Source organism: Parasteatoda tepidariorum, chromosome 3 (assembly GCF_043381705.1).
Source record: "Parasteatoda tepidariorum isolate YZ-2023 chromosome 3, CAS_Ptep_4.0, whole genome shotgun sequence".
Classification (NCBI taxonomy): Eukaryota; Metazoa; Arthropoda; class Arachnida; order Araneae; family Theridiidae; genus Parasteatoda; species Parasteatoda tepidariorum.
Window position 1 is genome coordinate 56,861,770 of NC_092206.1, and position 21,583 is coordinate 56,883,352.

Genomic DNA, 21,583 nt, shown 5'->3' on the forward strand with positions numbered 1-21,583 from the left:
TATTGTACTCAATTAATTTGAACCATATGAATTTTCCAGAGTTCTCTTGATATTGATTAAAAAATTTTTTTTAACAGCAAAACCGTGTGGTTGGAGCTATGCAGTTGTATTCTGTTGAGAGAAGAGTAAGTCAGCCTATTGAGGGTCATGCTGCCGCATTTTCTCAGTTCAAGTTGGAAGGTAACCCTGAACCATCTACACTATTTTGTTTTGCTGTAAGATCAGCCCAGGGTGGAAAGGTAATTATTGTTTGGTATACTTTTAGAAATTTATATATATCTTTTTATTTTTTACAGTTTGTGTATCTGTAGTTTAACCTAGCTGTAATGGGTTTATAGGAGAAAAGCCAATATATAAAATGTTGTCTCTATTTAAAAAAAAATTTCTCCCAGAAATGCAGCAGTGTTAGATGAAATGTTAAAATTTAGACATTTTCTTGAATTCACTGGTATTCTAAAATATTCATTAGTGCAAACTTACGTAAATCGTTTTGAATTATTTATTTTTAAGTGAACATATGTTATACATCTTTTAAAATGTCAGTTCAGTTATTAGTTTGACTAAATTTTTAAAAATGTTTGATTAGAATACTTTATTTTTAATATCCCAAATTTTTTGGAATCTCCTTTAAAATTAGGAATTTATAGATTTGAGTATATGTAGATTCATACTTTTTCTCCTACAGTTGCATATAATTGAAGTTGGTCAAGCTCCTGCTGGTAATCAGCCGTATCCGAAAAAGGCAGTAGATGTGTATTTTCCCTCAGAAGCGCAAACTGACTTCCCTGTTGCCATGCAGGTAATGATATTTTGTTTTTAATTCATTTTTTTAGCTTTTATCTTTAAAAAATTTATCAAACAAATTGTCAATTTTTATCCATTATAATTATATATTTTTCTTTTTGTTGTATGAACTGTGTAAAGATTAAACAAGCTTGTTTACTGACAAGGTTTTGGGCTTGAATTCTTGATAAAATTTTCAAAATCTTACTGCTTTGTAAACGTTTGGTTCAGTTAATAACTGAAGTATAAAAAATAATTTATTAGGTATAAAAATTATTTTTTTTCTTTTACTATATGAGGCTAACACTAGTTGTCAAACTTTTATTTAGCTTAAGATTTTAATTTTTGGTTGTTATCTTGAGAGTTTTGTGCGTACTATATCGGGCATTGTACGGTGTTCCTTGATAAGTGGGTATAAGTGATATATATAGAGTTAGTGCGTGGCGAACTTGGCTTTCGAAAGATAGTGAGGAATTCTGATATATTTGGTAGTAAAAAGTAATATTCATTCAGACCTCCCAAAGAAAACCCTAACTAAAAAGTGGTAATTCTAAAAAAAAAAAATAAAATATTATATGTAATATAATATATAATTATTTTTAAAATATATAAAAATAATTATATAATTATTTTTAAAAACATTTTTAAAAATTTACTTCCAGATAAGCTCAAAGCATGATATAATTTACCTGATAACAAAGTATGGATATGTTCACCTTTATGATATTGAAAGTGCTGTTTGCATTTACATGAACAGAATAAGTAGTGAAACCATCTTTGTTACTGCACCTCATGAACCAACTGCTGGCATCATAGGAGTCAACCGCAAGGGACAAGTAATATTTTTGTTTGTTCTGTTAAGTTTTTATTTTATTGCCTATACTAATCAATTGTAGATTTCAACATAAATGCTACTTTTAATTCGAAAAAAAGTTTTTAAATAAATATTGAATTTTCAAATATCTGCTTTACTATTTATAAGTGCAGAGATGATCATGCTCTGGAAAAATCCGGTTTTCCGGATTTCTCACTAACCAGGATCCGGAAATCCATGGTCTAGAACCAGGGTTTAAGCTGAGTCTAAAAATTCATTAGCAAAAAAGCTAAAATCTGAAAAAAAGTTTTAGCAAAATGCTAAAATGCCATTAGGCTTATAAAATTACTTTATATCAAACAAGTACTGTAAGTTATCTGACAAAGAATAGCTTAATGTACAAGAATATCAAAAAGAATACCTATAACAAAAAAAAAACACATTTATTATTTATCAAAACATTTTGGTTTATACATTTTGGTTTTCGTGAACGCTAGCGTCATGGTTCTTCTTGCGAAAGATATTTAGATTTTTTCTCCTTGTTTGATCAAGTTTTTTTCATGGATGTTAGCGTCATGGTTTTTCGCGGAACTTTTTTTTTAATGGAATTTAGTAAAATCCTTTAGCAAAAATGCGAAAATGCTTTGTTGAATTTGAGCATTTTTGAGTGGTCTTTTCGCATTTTGCGAAAAAAGCTACCGTAGCGGAAACCCTGTCTAGAACAGGGATGGCGAACCAATGGCACTCGACACAATATTTTAGGCACGCCACCGATCATATTTGTTATTACACTATGAATTGTTATTACTGAAATGCTATTACACTATGAAGCGTTATTACTGAATTGCTATTACACTATGAAGCATATGTAACTATTAAATTAAAATTCACAAAAAACATGCAAAATAATAAACAATTATTAATAAAAAAAATTAACAATGAATGCTAAAAAGCAATTAATAACCATAAAAAACAAGCTAACAATAAATAACTAACAAAAAAAAATAAACATTCCTGCTTAAACTAACATCTTACAACCTAATATAAGTTATTTGTTATCTAATCTGCAACAACGGAAGTCACACTGATGTTACTTTAAGTTGAATTACGCGTATAACTGAGACATTGCAAAATATATTTTTTTCAATGTAATTAAAGAGTTTTGACTTGATAGTATTTAGTATTATTATTTTCCCAATAATCACGATGGCAAAATTATTTGACAGCACGTTTATGTCCTCATTAAACAATTTTCTGGAAAAAATGGCACGTTGCTGTATAAAGGTTCGCCACCCCTGGTCTAGAAGTTTCAAAAAGTCATCTATCACATTTATGTATAAAAATTCTTGTATATTTTATTTAGAAATATTAAAACTACTTGGCATCTTTTATTTGTAAAAAAAATTTTCTGGTAGAATAATGTGATTAGAGATAAAACTAAACTTATGCATATTTATTCTTTTAAATTATGCTGCATATAATTTATTTAGAAATTTATTTTTTGAAAATATCAATGATTTAAATTTATAAAGACATTAATTTTTTGAAATGTGTCATCAATGATTTTACTAAAGAAATTTTCAAGATTATTGAGTTGGGCTCACAATCACCTCTGTAAATGTTATTTTAAAATAAGCATGTATGACTTTTTTCTTGACCTTATCAATTAGTGATAAAGGTTAGCTCTTTCTTGTTTTGAACAATTGCCATATTTTTTTAAAAATTCAGCTTAATATATCTTACTAATAATTAGTTGGGTAATAATAAGACACTAAAATTAATGACACAGTCTTGGCATTTGTTTTTTTGGTTTATAAGTTCAGTGTAAGTTTATTATGCATTCAGTGTTTCTTTTTATTCAGTATTTTTCCTATATTTTGAATCCTTCAACAAATTAGAAATCTCTTTAAATACTGGTGTTATTTTAATTCTCTAGCTCATAATATAGAAATCGTTCCATCCTGTAATAAATATTTTTTTGTAGGTACTTTCAGTTAGTGTTGAAGAAGAAAACTTTATTCCATATATTAATAATGTTCTGCAAAATCCAGATTTAGCTTTGCGTGTAGCCACACGTAACAACCTCTCAGGTGCCGAAGACTTATTTGTTAGAAAGTTTAACACATTGTTCACCAATGGGAATTATGCTGAAGCTGCTAAAGTTGCTGCCAATGCCCCAAAGGTATTGTTTATATTCTACAAATAATTTTGTTATAAATTTGATTATTTTGTTTTACAAATTTATTCCTTTTTCATAGGGAATTTTAAGAACACCCCAAACAATTCAAAGATTTCAACAAGTTCCAACTCAAGCTGGACAAACTGCACCTCTTCTGCAGTATTTTGGAATTCTTCTTGATCAAGGACAACTAAATAAGTTTGAATCTCTTGAATTGTGTCGTCCTGTTTTGCAACAAGGACGAAAGCAACTTCTTGAAAAATGGCTTAAAGACGATAAGGTTAATATTTTCTTTAAATTTTAGGCTTGTCTTGTTTGCATATCCTGTAATTTATGTTTATTACCTTTATGAAAATATGGCTCTTCTGCAAAAAATTGTTTAAAATATCTTTATAAGCAAGTCTTGTTGCATTTTATTTGTTTCATAAAGAATATTGCAGTGGAAAAGTAACTTGCTGAACCATTGTGGCTGTATAAAATTAAGAAAACTCTTCTGGTGAAAGTTGAATTTGAAGTTTAGAGATTGATATTTAAATGACAAGAGTCTTGAGTCTAGTAAATGATAAAATTTTAGTAACCATTTCATAAAGAAAATCTTAAAATTTAAGTCACGAGTGACAGATACTAAATATTATCTAAGTCAAAATTGTTTATGTTCTGTGTACAAAGTAGAAAACGAAGCATAATAGCACATTTACAGCAGGTATTAAGCTAGTTAATTAAAAAATTTATTGATAAATCATGATACATTTTAAGATGTAGTAAATTGTTTAATACATGTAAATGTGTGACTCTAATTTATTGCAATTTATTATTAACTCTTAATCAATTTTTTTTTCTTTTTCTGAAATTGCTATTTCACTTTTTTTTTTTAATTATCTTAAATTTACTTAAATTTATGTTCACTAGCTGTGATAAATTTTCACTTTGTTCTTAGTTTGCTATCTGAAGAATTAGCATGAATTATAAGATTTGTCAAAATTTCTCCTTCAAAATTACTGTAATTTATTTCTTGTTAAATTACTAATACAACTTAATTTTCTAACACAGCAGTTTACTATAAATTTTAAAATTTCGAAAATCAATGAAAAGTTTAAACAATGTTATGTTAAAATGCTTTAAAAATTCTATAATCAATAATTTCCTTATAAAAATTATGATTTGAATCAAATTAAAATTTTAGTAAGGCTTTTATATGCTTTAAGTGCTTTGTATATAAACTAAATTCAGTGGCACGACAGTGCTTTGTATATAAACCCTTAAATTATACTCTTACATTTCAGCTTGAATGCAGTGAAGAACTTGGGGATTTAGTGAAGCAAGTTGATCCTACTCTGGCCTTGTCTGTATATCTGCGTGCTAATGTGCCCAATAAGGTAATTTATTTGAATATATGAATGAATGTATAAACTTTTTATAAACGTTTACAGGGTTCCCACAGGTCAGTGAGAACAGGAAATACCTGGAATTGTCATGGAATTTTATTTTAACTCCAAAAATCAGGGAATACTCCAGGAAAGTTGCAATTTTTTGACTAAAACCTGGAATATTCCTATAACATACCTGGAAAATAACCAATCTTAAAATTGTTTGTCAGTTACTGAGATTAGAGTTAAATAATTTTTACATCTATGACAATTATTTTTATAAAAATTTCACATTTTAGTCAAACTAAAATGTTCCTCTCCTCATTCAATATTTTTAACACAGAAAATCTAATATTACACAAAACAAATAAAAGAATCAGTTTTCTGATGAAAATATGGTCTCAATTTTCATTGAAATTTACCTGGTATACCTGGAAAAGTCGGAATTTTTTTTCGCAAATTGAGTGGGAGCCCTGTGTTAACTATTAAGAATATATTAACTCTATATTTATTGTTTGCAATAATAATTTCTGCAATATTTGTAGCATGAAAGTAAACTGCTACTTGCTATATATGTGGCATAATTTTAATGCTTGCGTAACTTATTGAATTATCTTTTGTAATGAACTTTATTGAAAAATTAGTACTTTTATGTTTTTATGCAATTGTTTTTAAAGAAAAATAAATTTATCTCTTGCATGAGTTCAAGGTTCAGGGAACTTTTAAAATATGTTAAACTTAATCCATAAATTAATTTTTAAAATTTAATTATCTGTTTATTTTTAAAGGAATGCAATGTTAAATGTTCTTCCCTTTTGTGTTTTCATATTGAATGAAATTTAATAAATTAGCTAAGCTTTTGAGAGTATTATTTTTTCCTTTAAAATCTGTATGTTTTCATTTTTTGTTGTATGAATTTATAAGTAATGCAAACTTATAAAATATTATAATTTATTTGGTTTTTGTATAGTTTAAAAATGTGTTTGTCTTTAGGTTATACAATGTTTTGCTGAAACAGGGCAGTTTCAAAAGATAGTTCTGTATGCAAAGAAAGTGGGTTTCACCCCTGACTATATAGGTTTATTAAGACAAGTCATGAGGATCAATCCTGATCAAGGAGCTTCATTTTCTCAGATGTTAGTGCAAGATGATGAACCATTGGCTGACATTAATCAAGTATGACTTTATTGCCTTATTTTCATCTTTTCATTTAGTTGATTGTGGCTTAACATTTACAAGAATTTTATCTTTTTAGATTGTAGATATATTTATGGAACAGAACTTAGTACAACAGTGCACCGCTTTCCTACTTGATGCTTTAAAAAATAATAGACCTTCTGAAGGTAGTTTGCAAACCAGACTTTTGGAAATGAATCTTGTAACAGCTCCACAGGTAAAATTTATCAGGATGCATGTACAGTGTATTATATTTTAGCTTGAAATTACTTATGTACATAAAACTCTTTTGAATTTTTTTTATATTGAAATGTTAGAATTTTTATATTGAAATGTTATTGAATTAGATTAAATGAATAAAAAAAAATTCATTTAATGGGTTTAAAGGGTTAAAGGGAGTTCCATTCATGCTAAATTGATTTTTTAAAGGAAGGTAATTTTATTTTTGTCACTCCTAAAATAAGAAAAAAATATATATATTTGGGTTGCATCTGTTTAGTACTTAACTTTTATAACCACCAGAATTACTAAACAGTACTTGAAAAAGATAATTAATCATTTTCAAACAATAGCGATATCTTAAGAGATCTTAAATTCCTAAATTCAGTGAATCAGTGTATGTACTTGAAAATGATTAAGTATCATTTTCAAATGCATACACTGAATTTAGGAATTTAAGATCTTTTAAGTTGTGAATTTTTACTTAACAGAAACTTATATTCCAACTAAATAATTCAGTCTTGTAAAGTCTAAAATTTGAAATTTTAAAACTTCATCAGTCCTTTGGACCATATTATGCTAATTCCTCCTTTTTTCTGCTTGACCTCTATCCTTTTTCTTCATCTGTTTTTAAAAAGAAGGGTGATAATGAGTACTACTGCAGCATTTACACTGAATTGTTGCCAATGGAGTTAGACCAACTAAGGAAAATATGGGTCTTTAAAAAATAAATAAATCCTTAATAAAAAAAAATGTGATGTAGGATTCTTGCTAGCTTTACTTCAACAGCATACTTTAATATAATATTTAATATGANATAAAAAAAAAAAACTGACAGAAGCATTTGAACTTTGTTGAAATAAAGCTTGGCAAAAAGTAATTACTCAGATGCTGATCACATGCTAAGTGTGACAATAATAAAGTTTTTAGTTCATTTTCATCAGGGTAATATTTTTTTTTTTTTGAAACTTAGAAAAGAAATTTAGACTTTTTTTCAGATAACAATTTATGTTTAGAATTCAAGATCAGAATTATTTTGAACTTTTATTAACCAAGTATATGCTTTACAGTGAAAACATATTTAGACTAATCAACACTGAATTTTTTTTTTTTAAAGTAAGGATATTGGGATTGTTAAATATTTTTATATCACCAAACTGTTATGCAAGGTGGCACAATAAGTATCATGTGTATGAGAGAGAAAAATAATGTAAAAAAGCTTGAGCAGGTGCTCAAAACCATTTTTTTTTTTCCATCCTGAGATTTTTAATTGTCTGATTTTAAGTAGTTGATAGAAGTAGTCAGCAGGATCTAAGTCTAATATTCAGATTTTGAGTATATCTTTTAATGTTTTATGTGCTTCAAGTAATTTTCAAAAAATTGAAAGGAATACAGAGGTCCTTCAGTTCAAAAAGTGACATGCTACCTAAATGACTCATTTATAGAAGTTTTTCTTCCAATTACTAGTTTGCATGTTTAATTCCAAAAAGGGTATTATATCTATTCCTAAACGTTTTCAAATATAATCATCCTTTCAAGAGGTTTTGCTTTAAATTAAATATTGCACCTCTGGTTTCAATGTTTAGAGGCAAATAATGGGAGAGAAAAAATTGACTTGTCCCTTATGTATTAATTTTAATTTATATGTGTGTAACATATTTTTAACTAATGTTATTTTTTTAATCCTAAGTTCTTAATTTACTATTCAAAATTAAACTCATTCTCACATTTTATTCACATCAGCCTTTTGATTTTATTTTTAGATTGATTGATGTAAGAATGAACATTTTTTAAGTTTTCCCTTGACCGAACCGTGATAACTGAAAAAATCCCTAGGCCTATTTTTTTTAGTCTAGAGAAATAATTCTGTTTTTGCATGTGACTTAAGATTTCACCAGGATATTTTTGCCAGATTTTCCCAAATTTTTATGCTGGAGCACTTCGATTTTGTGTCACTTGGATGATCGTTCTATTGACAAGTATGGTTGAGGAAACATTGATGTCCTTTTCCAAGGCTTCAGACCTGTTTTATCCCACTTCTTGTGTGTATATCTGTGTATTAAACTTAAAGAAATACTATACAAATCTATATTTCATTGCTTTAGAATATAGCTTAAACTGTAATTGATTTGTTTTTACAGGTAGCTGATGCTATATTAGGTAATCAGATGTTTACTCATTATGATAGAGCTCACGTGGCTCAACTGTGTGAAAAGGCTGGATTGTTACAGCGAGTAAGTGTCATTGTTTAGATTTCAACTGTTTCAATTAATATTTTAGAAATATTATCATACTTTAATTTTTTACTTTTTTTTAGGCGTTGGAACATTATACAGACTTGTATGATATTAAGCGAGCAATTGTGCATACTCATCTTTTGAATTCAGAGGTAAAAAAAAATTCTTAGTGGTATTTAATTTCTTAACCCTGTAGTAAAAACTTAGTTTTGAGCAATTTAATTCTTTTAAGTTATTAAATGAAAATTTGGTCTCATTAATTGAGTAATGCTATAATTTTTCACTTAATTTAGAGCAAACTTGATTTTCTTATTTATGCAGTTTAGTGCAAACTGTTCATTTTTATATTAATTTAAAATTGATAAAAGTTAAATGATTTAAGCTTCTTTAAGCTGTTAGAATTAAATTGCTGTTTTGAAAAAATATTTCTGTGGGGTATTAAAATAAGATATCAATTAGGCTTGGGAGAAAAACTTAATAAAAATAAACAAAATAGTTGACTTTTTTTTTACCTACAAGTACTTATTTTCAAGTTATATATGCACAAATTTTATATATTACAAGTTACATACACTCAAGTTTCAGTTATAAGTTGTTTATTTCATGAAAAAATATTCGTGAAAATTGTTTAAACTTCCGTTTTCTTAAAATCAATATGTAACTAAATGTTAATAAAGTGTTTAATCTTTTCCGCTACTCTAATTAAAGTAACAACATGAAGTTTTTACATGAAGTAAATTTTTTGCCATAGGACACTCTTTTTTAAAATAAATCTAATGTACATGTGACCTGTGTAAATCATTAAGGATGTGCCGAATTTACAATACACAAATACAGATTTGCAGATTATCAGAGCATCTGCAAATTATTTTTAATGACAGATTTAAAAAACAAGCCTAAAATATTATTGAGAGGAAAAATAAAATTATTTTTAAATCCCCTACTTTCTCCGTTACTCTTCAGATAAAACAAACTGATGGCTTTCAAAAGTTCTAACTAATGCTCTTTAACTTTAATTTTTAAAAATAGAGTTAAAAAAATAAATAAGAAAACTATAACTGTTTTTCGATTGTATAGGTACTAATTTGATTTTTTAAATTTCAAATACTCTATTATACCCTTCATTTAAAAGTGTTTAATAATTTTCGATTAACAATTTTTAAATATTTTTTTTTGCATATGTTAAATTTTTTTTATCCTACTTCATGTGCTAATTTTGCAATATACATATTAGATAAAGCATAGTTTTTACATTACTAGTCTCTGTTTGTGTTATGGTCACAGACATGTTTGAATTTATGAAGATTGCTGCAGATTGACTCTGTAAACTCTTCTACACAGCTTGGACAATGGTTATTTAAAGACTAATATACCACAAAGAATGTTTAATTGTATTTGGCAAAAAATAATACACTTCAATGATAAACCTGGTAATTCTAATAAAATGCCTCTTTTTTTTATCACTATAATCTTCACACCAGATGTATCTCTAGAAAGGACTAGGAACTTGAGTCTAGAATAGGGCAATTTTAACTTTAAAAGGATATTGCAATTTTAATTTTAGCTTAAGAGATGTTTTTACAATTAAGGCTTAGTTTCTGCACCTACTTATTTACTAGCAGATAAGACTTCGAAGTTTAGAACTTGATATTGTTTCTTCGATTAGTTCTAGCAAATGCTACTTCTTGTTCAATTTCTAACTGTTGATATTAGTCATTACCAATTTAAAATATAATATTAGACTATTTCTGAAAAGCACTAATTTATATTGCTTATATTTATATTTCTTACAACATGAAGATTTTTATGTTCATTCTTATAAAATTTAATTTTGTCAAAACATTTTTTGTTTTAAAACAGATTTTCCCTCAATATTTTGAATTTTTTTTTAGTGGCTGGTTAACTATTTTGGCTCCTTATCAGTTGAAGATTCTATTGAATGTTTAAAAGCTATGTTAAGTCACAACATTCGTCAAAATCTACAAATATGTGTCCAGGTAGCCACAAAATATCATGAGCAACTGACCACCACCTCTCTAATTGACTTATTTGAATCCTTTAAAAGCTATGAAGGTAAGTGTCACTGTCTCAATATTAGGTTGTTAACGCAAATGTGATACACTGGCTGTATAACACTTTTAAAAAAATAGCAAGTAAACATAAGCATCTATAAAGACTCATTAAATACACTGTTTGTTCATTGTTATGTTTTTATTAGGCCCTGTCCCCCCCCCCCAGAAAATAATTTGAAAAATTTAAATTTTTGGCACTCTAGTATACTTTGCATATTCAGAAGGTTAGACTCTTTACTGATAGTCAAGCTTTTACTATGTGTATTGATTAGTGTCTGAATTTGTCTATAAATATGCAGTTGGACTAGTGTATCCACAGTGTCAAGTCTAACAAATCTAGGTTTTACTAAAATTTGTTCTTAGGTACTTTTAAGAGGTATAATAGTTGATGCTGTGCGGACAAACCATTAGTATCTCATTTCCTCGCCTATCTATGTTCCCCTTTCAATGCTGCCTTAACAGTATATGCTGATGTTTCTGGTAATGAATTTTATACGACTATTTGTTTGCCCTATGCAGCCTATAAGTTAATCACCTTCTATAATAGGACTGTACTCATCCTATAATAGTTGGGCATATTTTTTTGTTAGTTTTCCTATAAAACTTTTAAAATATTCAATTGAGTTTTATAAAAAGCAGTGCTGCTCATTTACATTAAAATTGAGTTACAGGTTTCAAAAGAATTTTTTTGATTTCATTTTTATTTTGAGTTTTCATTAGTTGATTTCATAATCTGGTATTTCTTTCATTTCTTTCCAGCTGCCATGCAATATTTTCTGCATTGTGGCTTAATAAAACTTGTGCCATCAACCTTTACATTTAATCATCCAAAAATTAGTTATTTTTCATGCATCTAAAATTATTTATCATATTATGAATATCTTTATTAACATAAGAGAGACAATAATTAATAATATAATCAACTTTCATTTTATATGCCTAAATAGTTAATATTTTTCAGGTTTATTCTATTTCTTGGGATCTATTGTAAACTTTAGTCAAGACCCAGAAGTTCATTTCAAATATATACAGGTAACAGGAGTTTATTTCTTTGATAATAAATATTTATATATGCTTTTTTCTCTACAATGGTTTTTATTTTTTAGTCTGCTTGTAAAACTGGTCAAATCAAAGAAGTAGAGCGAATCTGCCGTGAGAGCAACTGTTACAACCCAGAAAGAGTTAAAAATTTTCTTAAAGAAGCAAAGCTTACTGATCAACTTCCTTTGATTATAGTCTGTGACAGATTTGATTTTGTGCATGACCTCGTCCTTTACCTTTATCGAAATAATTTACAAAAGTACATTGAAATTTATGTTCAAAAGGTAATTAACAATATTTTATTAATTATATCTTTCTAGACTTTATTTATTTTCCATTAATTTACTGCATATTAAACTTTTTGTAGGTAAATCCATCTCGTCTTCCTGTTGTGATTGGTGGCTTATTAGATGTAGATTGTTCTGAAGATGTAATTAAATCATTGATAATGGTAGTGAGAGGGCAGTTCTCAACTGATGAACTTGTTGAAGAAGTTGAAAAAAGGAACAGGCTGAAACTCCTGTTACCATGGCTAGAGACGAGAGTCCACGAAGGCTGCAATGAGCCTGCCACTCATAATGCTCTTGCGAAAATATACATAGACTCCAATAATAATCCAGAGAGATTCTTAAAGTTAGTGTATTATAAATCATATATTTTATAACATTACTTAAAGTTGTATAGATTTGTCAAAAAAATAAGTTTTTTCTTAATCTGCAAAAGTTAGCTTGCAACTACTTACTTATTCCTTACTATAGTCAAACTAAGAATGTGTTTTAAAATGATTTTTGTCTCTTTAAACCATGGATGCCAAGTTTCATCTGGAGGGGGGAAGCAGCTTCCTTGAAGAAATAAGTTTTATCCAGCCTAAATGGAAGAAAATCTTTTTAAAAAAATATTAGTTTTTTTTTAAAAAACAAATTGAAGTTTTAATCTAGTTTAAAAAATAGTACTAGTTTTTTAAACTAGTAAAAATTTAAAAAAAATAATAAAATTTGAATTTCTTAAGAAATTAAAAAAATTTTATTAAATGTTTTAACTAAGAAATTGTAGAATTTATTTTTTATGATTATTTAAAGAAATAAATATCATGTTTTTTTTAAAGTGCAATAAATTAACAAGTCACATACACCCCAGTCACAACTACAAATAGCATATATCACAGTTACTACTATAATACTAAGTTTCGTAATTATATACTGTTGAACATAAATATTTTAAATATCTTTCTGATATGCTACAGGTAATTTTAGTACAATATTTATGAAATATTAGAAATATTTTGAGTTAAAATATATACTTAAGGATTTTTAGTCTGGAATTTTATTAACAAATTAGAATTTTCAACAGTTCTAATTTCTAACTGCTAAATTTATAAAATTTCAAATGTTAGAGCTTTTTAATATTCTGAACTGAAAATTATGTAAAAATGAATATTTTAGAATTTAATTTATTTTATAAAGTATAACTTGTAAATTTTCAACAATATAATGCGTCATAGCAAATCAAAAAATTTAGTTCTTTTTCACATTTGATAATTTTATAAGAACGAAATAAATTTATTGAAAAATACATAAGCATGAAAAAATATAAAAATTTAACCAGTTGAGAAAATCCTTAATTTTTTCAAATTAATATTCTAAACATTTATATAATTTTAAAATAAATCTACTCTAAAACAGAATATTAATTTAACTAAAAATATGAGTACAAATAATTTTGATATAAATGAAAGAAGTTCATTTATATCAAAATTATTTGTATAATTATTTATTAAAAGAAGACTTGAATCTTAACTTAAAGAAAATTTTTGTATAAAACTGTAATATGCATATGATTTGAAGAAAAAAGATTGAAAAAACTTTTAATTTTCACTTATTATATTAAAATTAAAACTATTCTTATAATGCTCATGGCTGAAAAAATTTATTAGTCATTTCCATGATCAGTTTCTTTAATTTTTTTTTCTCACCAGGTTTTTCCACTTTCCTGAAAAATTGGAATTCTTCGGAAAGAAATCCTAGTCACGTTTTTATTAGATTTGGATGTTCAAATTGTTATGTATTATTAAATCTGTTTTTCTAAAATTTAATTTATATCTATCATATATTTCTTGCACAGAGTAGTGTCATATGTCAAAGCAAACAAAACATTAGGTTGCTTTAAATGTAATCTGAGAGATTTCTATTCATAAAAATAATTTAACAGAGACTTAGTGGTTTTAAACTGCTAGATTTTGAAACTGAATAAAAATGTTTAATAATTGTATATCTTTAATATGTTTATGTAAGAAGGAATTAAGTATAGTTAAATCTAGCCTTAAACATGATTATTAATTAGACTTATTACATTTATTCTAGGGAGAATCAGTTTTATGATAGCAGGGTTGTTGGTAAATACTGTGAAAAAAGGGATCCTCACCTAGCCTGCATAGCGTATGAACGCGGTGAATGTGACAGAGAATTAATAAAAGTGTGCAATGAGAACTCTCTCTTTAAAAGTGAAGCTAGATATTTGGTAAAAAGGCGGGATTCTGAACTCTGGGCTGAAGTTTTAAATGAAAACAACCAATTTAGGAGGCCTTTGATTGATCAAGTTGTACAAACTGCTTTGTCTGAAACACAAGATCCGGAAGATATATCTGTAACAGTGAAGGCCTTCATGACTGCTGATCTGCCAAATGAACTGATTGAACTCCTTGAAAAGATAGTTCTTGAAAATTCAGTCTTCAGTGATCATAGGTAAGTTACTATTACGTTTGTAGTTCTTGTCTTGATTATCAATAATTTTTAATTATACTTTTCCAATAAAGTGAATATTTGATCTGGATTATTAGTCTTGTTGAAAATATTATTTTGAAGCTTACTGTTTAGGCCTGTGTTCAGAATTCATGCATAAATCAAAATAAATTGTTTTAGGCGCACAAAAGGAATGCAACATAAACGTTTCTTATTGTAACCAGGCATCTGATTTTTCTACTAATTCACAAAACTCTGTGAAACTGATTCGGGGATTTCCGTGAATCAGAATTTTTTTTTTTCAGACAGAATGTTCTTGGAGTTCTGCTAATCTGAAATTTAGATTTAGTAGCTTTCACAAAATACTGTTAATGAGAAGTTTTTTTCCTCTCTTACTAGCGTCCTCCTTTTTGTTTCAGAACTTCTTAGACACCTTAAGACTGAAAAGTCCTCAATAAATTCATAATGCAACAAATAATTTTAAAAATTGCATGCACTTAAGAGATTGTTTGGTTTTCCCAAAAATGCTGTTTAATTTTTTTAAAAACATAAATTTTTTGAATTTCTATTTGTTAACGAAGAAATATTAAATTAATGTGGGATATTTTTGTCCCATTTTTATTGCATTCAATTTGATTGAATCATTGTTTTTAAATGAATGATGTAAAACTTATGAATCTGGCATTTGAGTATCAACTTTTCAAAGTGCTAGATTTCATCGTAAATTTGAGCAATTTTACATTTAGAGAGAAAAATATTGTTAATTAGTTATTGTTTATTAGTTATTTTTACTAAATAGCTCTCCTCGGAAAATCAACATTGAAACAAAATTAAGAAAGATGAGAATGCTGCATGATTTGACACGAAAATACTTGGTTACTTTCAAGCTTAAAATCTGTTCTATATTCTGAAATACATATTTATTTTCAGCCATAATTAAAGATTTTGATGTTTATTTCAGCATGGTTTATGGTTGTAAATTTCATTAATATTAAATGTTGAATACAGAATGTTGAAGTGTAGGAAAATTTAATATACTTGTTGAAAAATGTTTTTTTGTGATAAAAGTCAGATGCAATGAAATCTTACGAATTTTTGCTGTTTTTTTACTGGTTTGTAGAAAGTTTTTACTGTTTTTGGGAGTGCAACCAGTAAAAAAAATTAAGCAAAATACTTATGTAGAAGCAAGTTTAAAATTTGGTAAAAGTTTACAAATTTTATACGAAAATAAGCTTAATAATGTCCTTTAAGATTATCTTTAAGCTAATCAGTTATTAAATTTAATAATATATCTAAAAAAAAATGTGCTTTATCAAACATAATGCAATTTAGGTTATAAATAACATGTTTTTGAAATATTTGTTTCACATTCATTCCTTAATATGTCACTTTAATTGATAAGTGTTTTAATTTTTAGGAATCTACAAAACTTATTAATTTTAACTGCTATAAAAGCTGATCGCACCCGAGTGATGGAGTACATTAATCGTTTGGACAACTATGATGCTCCTGATATTGCCAATATTGCCATTGGCAGTGAATTGTATGAAGAAGCATTTGCTATTTTCAAGAAATTTGATGTTAACACATCTGCTATTCAGGTATATTGAGTATAATCTGTTTTGATCCTTATGATATAAACTTGTGCTAATTGTACTTAACTCTTTTATGGATAGTTTTAATTGAGTTTTTTATTTATTTAAAAAAGGTGCTTATTGAACACATTAAAAATTTGGATAGAGCTTACGAATTTGCAGAACGGTGTAATGAACCAGCAGTTTGGAGTTTGTTGGCTCAAGCTCAATTGCAACAGGGCATGGTAAAAGAAGCTATTGATTCTTACATTAAAGCTGGTGATCCTTCTTCATTCATAGATGTAGTTCAAACTGCTCATGAAAATGGTATTTTATTCATATTTTTGTTTAATTAAATTTTATATCTATAATTTCGGGAAATGTATTTTATTAACACTGATAAGCAAAGATAGACAAACTTTTGAAATACCTTCCTAATAGTTTCTTAAAGAAAGATGAAACAAGTCACTTGTTGCTTTACTGAACTTTTTATACTACCACAGATAATTGTTCTAATACCTAAACAAAACTTTTTTTTTTGTAATTTTTTTTTTTGTTTACTTTGAAAAGATGTGGTTTTATTTAGGCTTAATAAACATTTTCATTTTTTTTTAATTCAATTAACTGGAATATAAAATCTTAATTTTTTTTTCACACATGAAAAGCATTGATTCTAACAAAAGCATGTGTAGTGAAAAATAATGCAGTAAAAAAGTGTTTTTTTTTTTGTGATCTTTAGTAATGCTAAAGTTGAACTGAAGTGAGTATACTCTTGCTCAAAAGGTCCTACTGCCTATTACTCTTATTGCAATTTTATCTATAGTATTTGAGTATATGATTTAAATACTATAAATAAAATAGAAAATTTATTTATGGCATTTGAGTATTATTATTATATAGTATTTTTTATAATTTGAGAACAAATCTCCCTCTTGTAAGATTTGTTCACAAAAGTATAATTTAATTAGATTAAATATCCTATTAAGAAAACTTAACTGTTTTTCAGTATAGTGCTGATAAAGGTTACAATAATTTTTATAAATATATACCTAATAAATAAATCCCATGTACTCACTAACAGGTGATAAGAAGGCATTGTTGAGCTTTTTTTAGAATTAGCATTATGGTTTTCATTGAAAAAATAACATAGTTGAAAAGTGAATGTCAAAAGTTATATAAAATTTTATGTTATAACAGAAATTAAAATCCTGTAACATAATCAATCATGCTACAAAATAGATGATATATAGATATTATAAACTGTAAAATAGATGTATCAAATTCATATTTTTAGATAAAGTATGAATTGAAAGATAACAATGTCTTAATTTAACTATTCTATGAAAAATCACAAAAATTAGCTGTGGTAAAAAAAGTTTTTAAGAATAATTTGAAGATAAAACTTAGTATTTTGACAATGGTTGATCATGCTTTGTTAAATTGAAAGTCTGGCAACTGTATGAACAATGGATGACAGACATTTGAAGTCTCGGGAAATGTTTTTTAACAAATGCTAAGTTAAAAAGTGAACTTAAACTTCACTGTTTTGTAGTTAATCAACCTAAATTTTAAATGTAAACATTTAGCCATGCTGAAGACCCACATTTAAATACAGATTTAAATTAAATTATGTATTAGAATGTCATGATTCAGATGCAGGTACTTGAGATTTTGTGGTTAATTGAATAATGCAACTTTTAAATTCTATAATTTTTTATATCATAGGATTAGTTGCAGTTCTACATGAAACATCTGATACTTTGATTTGTATTAATAGTAAAGAAATTCTGTATTCTTTGTTAATAATTTTTTTCCTTGAATTATGTACTATTAGCAAATACAATTGTGTATTACTACTTTTAAAAAATATATAAATTTTTAATAAGTGATTTTCTAAACATAATTATTATAATCTCATTCAATTTTATAGAGAGCTGGGAAGATTTAGTACGTTACTTGCAGATGGCTAGGAAGAAAGCTAGAGAATCATATGTTGAATCAGAATTGATTTATGCTTATGCAAAAACAAACAGATTAGCTGATTTAGAAGAATTTATATCTGGCCCTAATCATGCTGATATTCAAAAGGTTTGATATTAATACTCAAACTAAAAATTGCATTTAAACTTGAGTGAATTGTTTTATCTAATTCATTGTTATCCTTACAGATTGGTGATCGATGCTTTGAAGATGGTCTTTATGAACCTGCTAAACTGTTGTATAATAATGTTTCCAACTTTGCTAGATTAGCAATTACATTGGTTCACTTAAAAGAATTTCAGGGTGCAGTGGACAGTGCAAGGAAAGCTAATTCAACTAGAACTTGGAAAGAGGTAATTCAAATTGCATTTGCTGGAAATAAATGTGATAATATAATGTAATGATCGGGAGAGTGGGAAAAGCAATGGTTTTGACTTTTTTTTGTTGTTTAATTTTAAACGAGATTGCTTTATTTTAATTTGTAAGAAATTTTACTACATTAATAGTTTTTATAAGGTAAAAAATTGCCTGGCTGTTTTAGTTAGAACTAGATTTTCATATTAACTTTGAAGTGATACGCATGCACGAAACCTTCATCCATGTTCATTTTTAGTTTAAATGCGATTGAAAAGTGTAAATATGCAAGGAATTGACTATACTGATTTATTATTATTATTATTTTTAAGATAAAAGAATCATCCAGATGTTTCTCAATCTATATACATTGCCCTAATAAATTAAGAATGCTCAAATTTTGAAGTGATGGGCAGAATCTTAATACATGAGTTTGAGACTATAATTTTTAGTTAAAGGTGTTTTGAAAAGCACCTGGGGATGTTGACATAGCTGAAGGAAGTATATTTGTTGTGTGAGAAAAAATATACGATGCCATTGGAATTAACTTTGAAAATGCATTGTTGTTCATTCGCTAAAACAATGATTTAAGATTGGCATTATTTTAAGGTATATAAAGGATACTTTGTAATGCATTAAAACAAAATTCATGTTCTTATATTTTGATAAAATTCATAAAATTTGTCTAGGGGTTAAAATTTTTTGGGTCTACCATTTTTTAGATATTGTAGATATTTTTTTTATTCTTACCTAGGTTTTTTATTTTTTTAGGTATGTTTTGCTTGTGTTGATAATGAAGAATTCAGACTTGCCCAGATGTGTGGTCTTCATATTGTTGTTCACGCTGATGAACTTGAAGATCTTATTAATTACTATCAAGACAGAGGGTATTTTGAGGAACTAATCAGTCTTCTAGAAGCAGCTTTAGGTAAGTCAGTTTCTATATAATATCAGGTTATGAGTTTATTGAAGAAAACCTTTGTCTTGAATGTTTCATCGTATAAAAGACAAAACAATGAGAATTGTTTAGTATATATAATAAAATTTTTTTGTTCTTTTATCTATTCAAGCTATTTTTTCTGCCTCACTTAAATTTTATAACTTCTGTTGTATTTCACATGCTACTACTATATGCAGGGTATCTGCGCACCTTGAAAGTGATGAAAAATCATGGAAAGTCATAAATTTCGGTATTGAACAGAATTTGTCATGAAATGTCATGATTTGAACTAATTTTTTTTAAAAAAAAAATTATGGAAAGTCATGGATTTAGGTAGCCAAAAAATCTAATTTTTAAAATGGAATTTATCTCCCCCCAATTTAATGATGTTCTGAATATCTGAATTTGTAACTAAATCCCCACTCAGTCATATTTTATTAAAATATAAAATGTTTTTATCATATTCTTTAAAAATTATAATATTTAAAAAAATGAAAGAAAAGTATCATTTCTAGAGCAAAATATTTTTTAAATTTCTGTGATTTCAGAATTTTTTTTTTTAATAAATTTAAAATTTTAGCTGAAGCAAGCCAGCCATTGGCAAATTTTTTTAAATTCAGAAATGAGAACAGAAAAATGAGGAGTATTTCTTTCCTTTTCGATGAACCAGAAAAGTATATTTAAAATATAATTCTGCAGAAAAAAAGAAAAAAATTGTTTTTTTTTTCCAGCTATTTTATTACTTCAACTCTTTCTTTACTCTGTTTTTTTAAATTTAAAGTCTATAAATATGAAGTAACAATTTTGGTTATACCTATCATTTCAATTAATGTTATTATAATGCTTTATTAAATTTATTGTTGTGTTTTTGTCGGAGAAAATAGTAACTTCGTTAAGTCATGAAAAATTCTTGGAATTAGTCATGAAAAGTCATGGATTTGAAAATCTGAGATATAGCAAATATATGAATATTTATTGTATTTAAAAAGTATTATCATCTATGAATATTTCCTTCACTATTTGCATAGAACTAACTAGACTCAAAGCTTAACTTTTAAAATATATTAGAATTTAAAGCACACAGTTTTCAAACAATTTCTGAGTTAGTGTAAGTGAAGTATTCTTGCTCTCCATTCTCTTGGAAAGTTTCAACTCTTTTCTAGACATTTTTTTTTTTTAAATCTTCAATCTACTCTTGAATGTTCAGTGTGCTTGAATTCACTTTAAGAATTTCAATGACAAAAACTTAGACAAAGAATATGCTAAAGTAAATGAACACTATTTCAGCCCCTTTACAGGATTAAAATGGTGTCTTTGTTTTTTTAGTGTGATTGTCATGGTATTCCTGATCTTTTTTATTTGTTCAGAACCTACCATTTCAACTAGCAGGCGAAAAGAATCTTAGATAGTCTGATTACTAATTAGAAAGTGGTGTTAAAAAGATGAGCTTATTAAAATTTTGACCAGTAATTTTTTTCCTCTTGTTTGCTAAATTGCCGTGACAACATAATTTTTTGTACTTTTTATTTCATTTTTTGCCACCAAAAGCTTCAAGAGTACTAATGTTTATGTACTTTAAGTAATGGTTTAAAACATTAGATTTTTTTTTCTTATCATTTTGATGAACTTCCAAATTATAATTTTATTAATTATATAATTTTGCATAAATTTTTTCTTTAGTATGTAGATAATGTACAATTTTATTGTTGCTTAAGTACCTGTAAATATCAAAACTTATTTTGATTTTTATATTTTTTCACTGTATGTACCTGTGAGCAAAATCGTGTAATTTTCAAAATTCAAATCTGGTCAACTTGTTATCTTAATTATTTATTTGAAATCTTTAAATGTATTTTTTTTTTAAAGACTTCATACATTTAAAGAAATGTTCTGTATAAAACCAAGTTTTCAAAAATAGTGGTTGTCAAGTATGTGTACCAAATTATTTCATTAAAATTCACAGCTATAAATAGTAAACTATTTTTTAATACCTTTTATCTATATATTTTCTTTTTAATGCCTATTTAAAGTACTATATTCAGTGATGAAAGTGACTGCCATGTGTGTGGTAGGACTTAATTCTGATAAATTCTAAGCTAGCTCTATTTC

General features: G+C 26.8%; 1 protein-coding gene across 1 annotated transcript in view; it reads left to right on the top strand.

Annotated features, from left to right (window-relative positions):
• LOC107446477 (clathrin heavy chain) overlaps positions 1-21,583 on the top strand; it is a 37,393-nt gene that overhangs the window by 9,164 nt on the left and 6,646 nt on the right. Inside the window, exons 6-25 of the mRNA XM_021148191.3 lie at positions 78-239; positions 686-799; positions 1,446-1,619; positions 3,582-3,779; positions 3,856-4,056; positions 5,060-5,152; positions 6,137-6,319; positions 6,399-6,536; positions 8,680-8,772; positions 8,856-8,927; positions 10,668-10,848; positions 11,809-11,879; positions 11,954-12,172; positions 12,256-12,521; positions 14,249-14,629; positions 16,044-16,227; positions 16,335-16,527; positions 18,131-18,288; positions 18,369-18,533; positions 19,306-19,462. Coding sequence (XP_021003850.1) covers positions 78-239; positions 686-799; positions 1,446-1,619; positions 3,582-3,779; positions 3,856-4,056; positions 5,060-5,152; positions 6,137-6,319; positions 6,399-6,536; positions 8,680-8,772; positions 8,856-8,927; positions 10,668-10,848; positions 11,809-11,879; positions 11,954-12,172; positions 12,256-12,521; positions 14,249-14,629; positions 16,044-16,227; positions 16,335-16,527; positions 18,131-18,288; positions 18,369-18,533; positions 19,306-19,462 — 3,403 coding nt within the window. The remainder of the gene's footprint in view (positions 1-77; positions 240-685; positions 800-1,445; positions 1,620-3,581; positions 3,780-3,855; positions 4,057-5,059; positions 5,153-6,136; positions 6,320-6,398; positions 6,537-8,679; positions 8,773-8,855; positions 8,928-10,667; positions 10,849-11,808; positions 11,880-11,953; positions 12,173-12,255; positions 12,522-14,248; positions 14,630-16,043; positions 16,228-16,334; positions 16,528-18,130; positions 18,289-18,368; positions 18,534-19,305; positions 19,463-21,583) is intronic.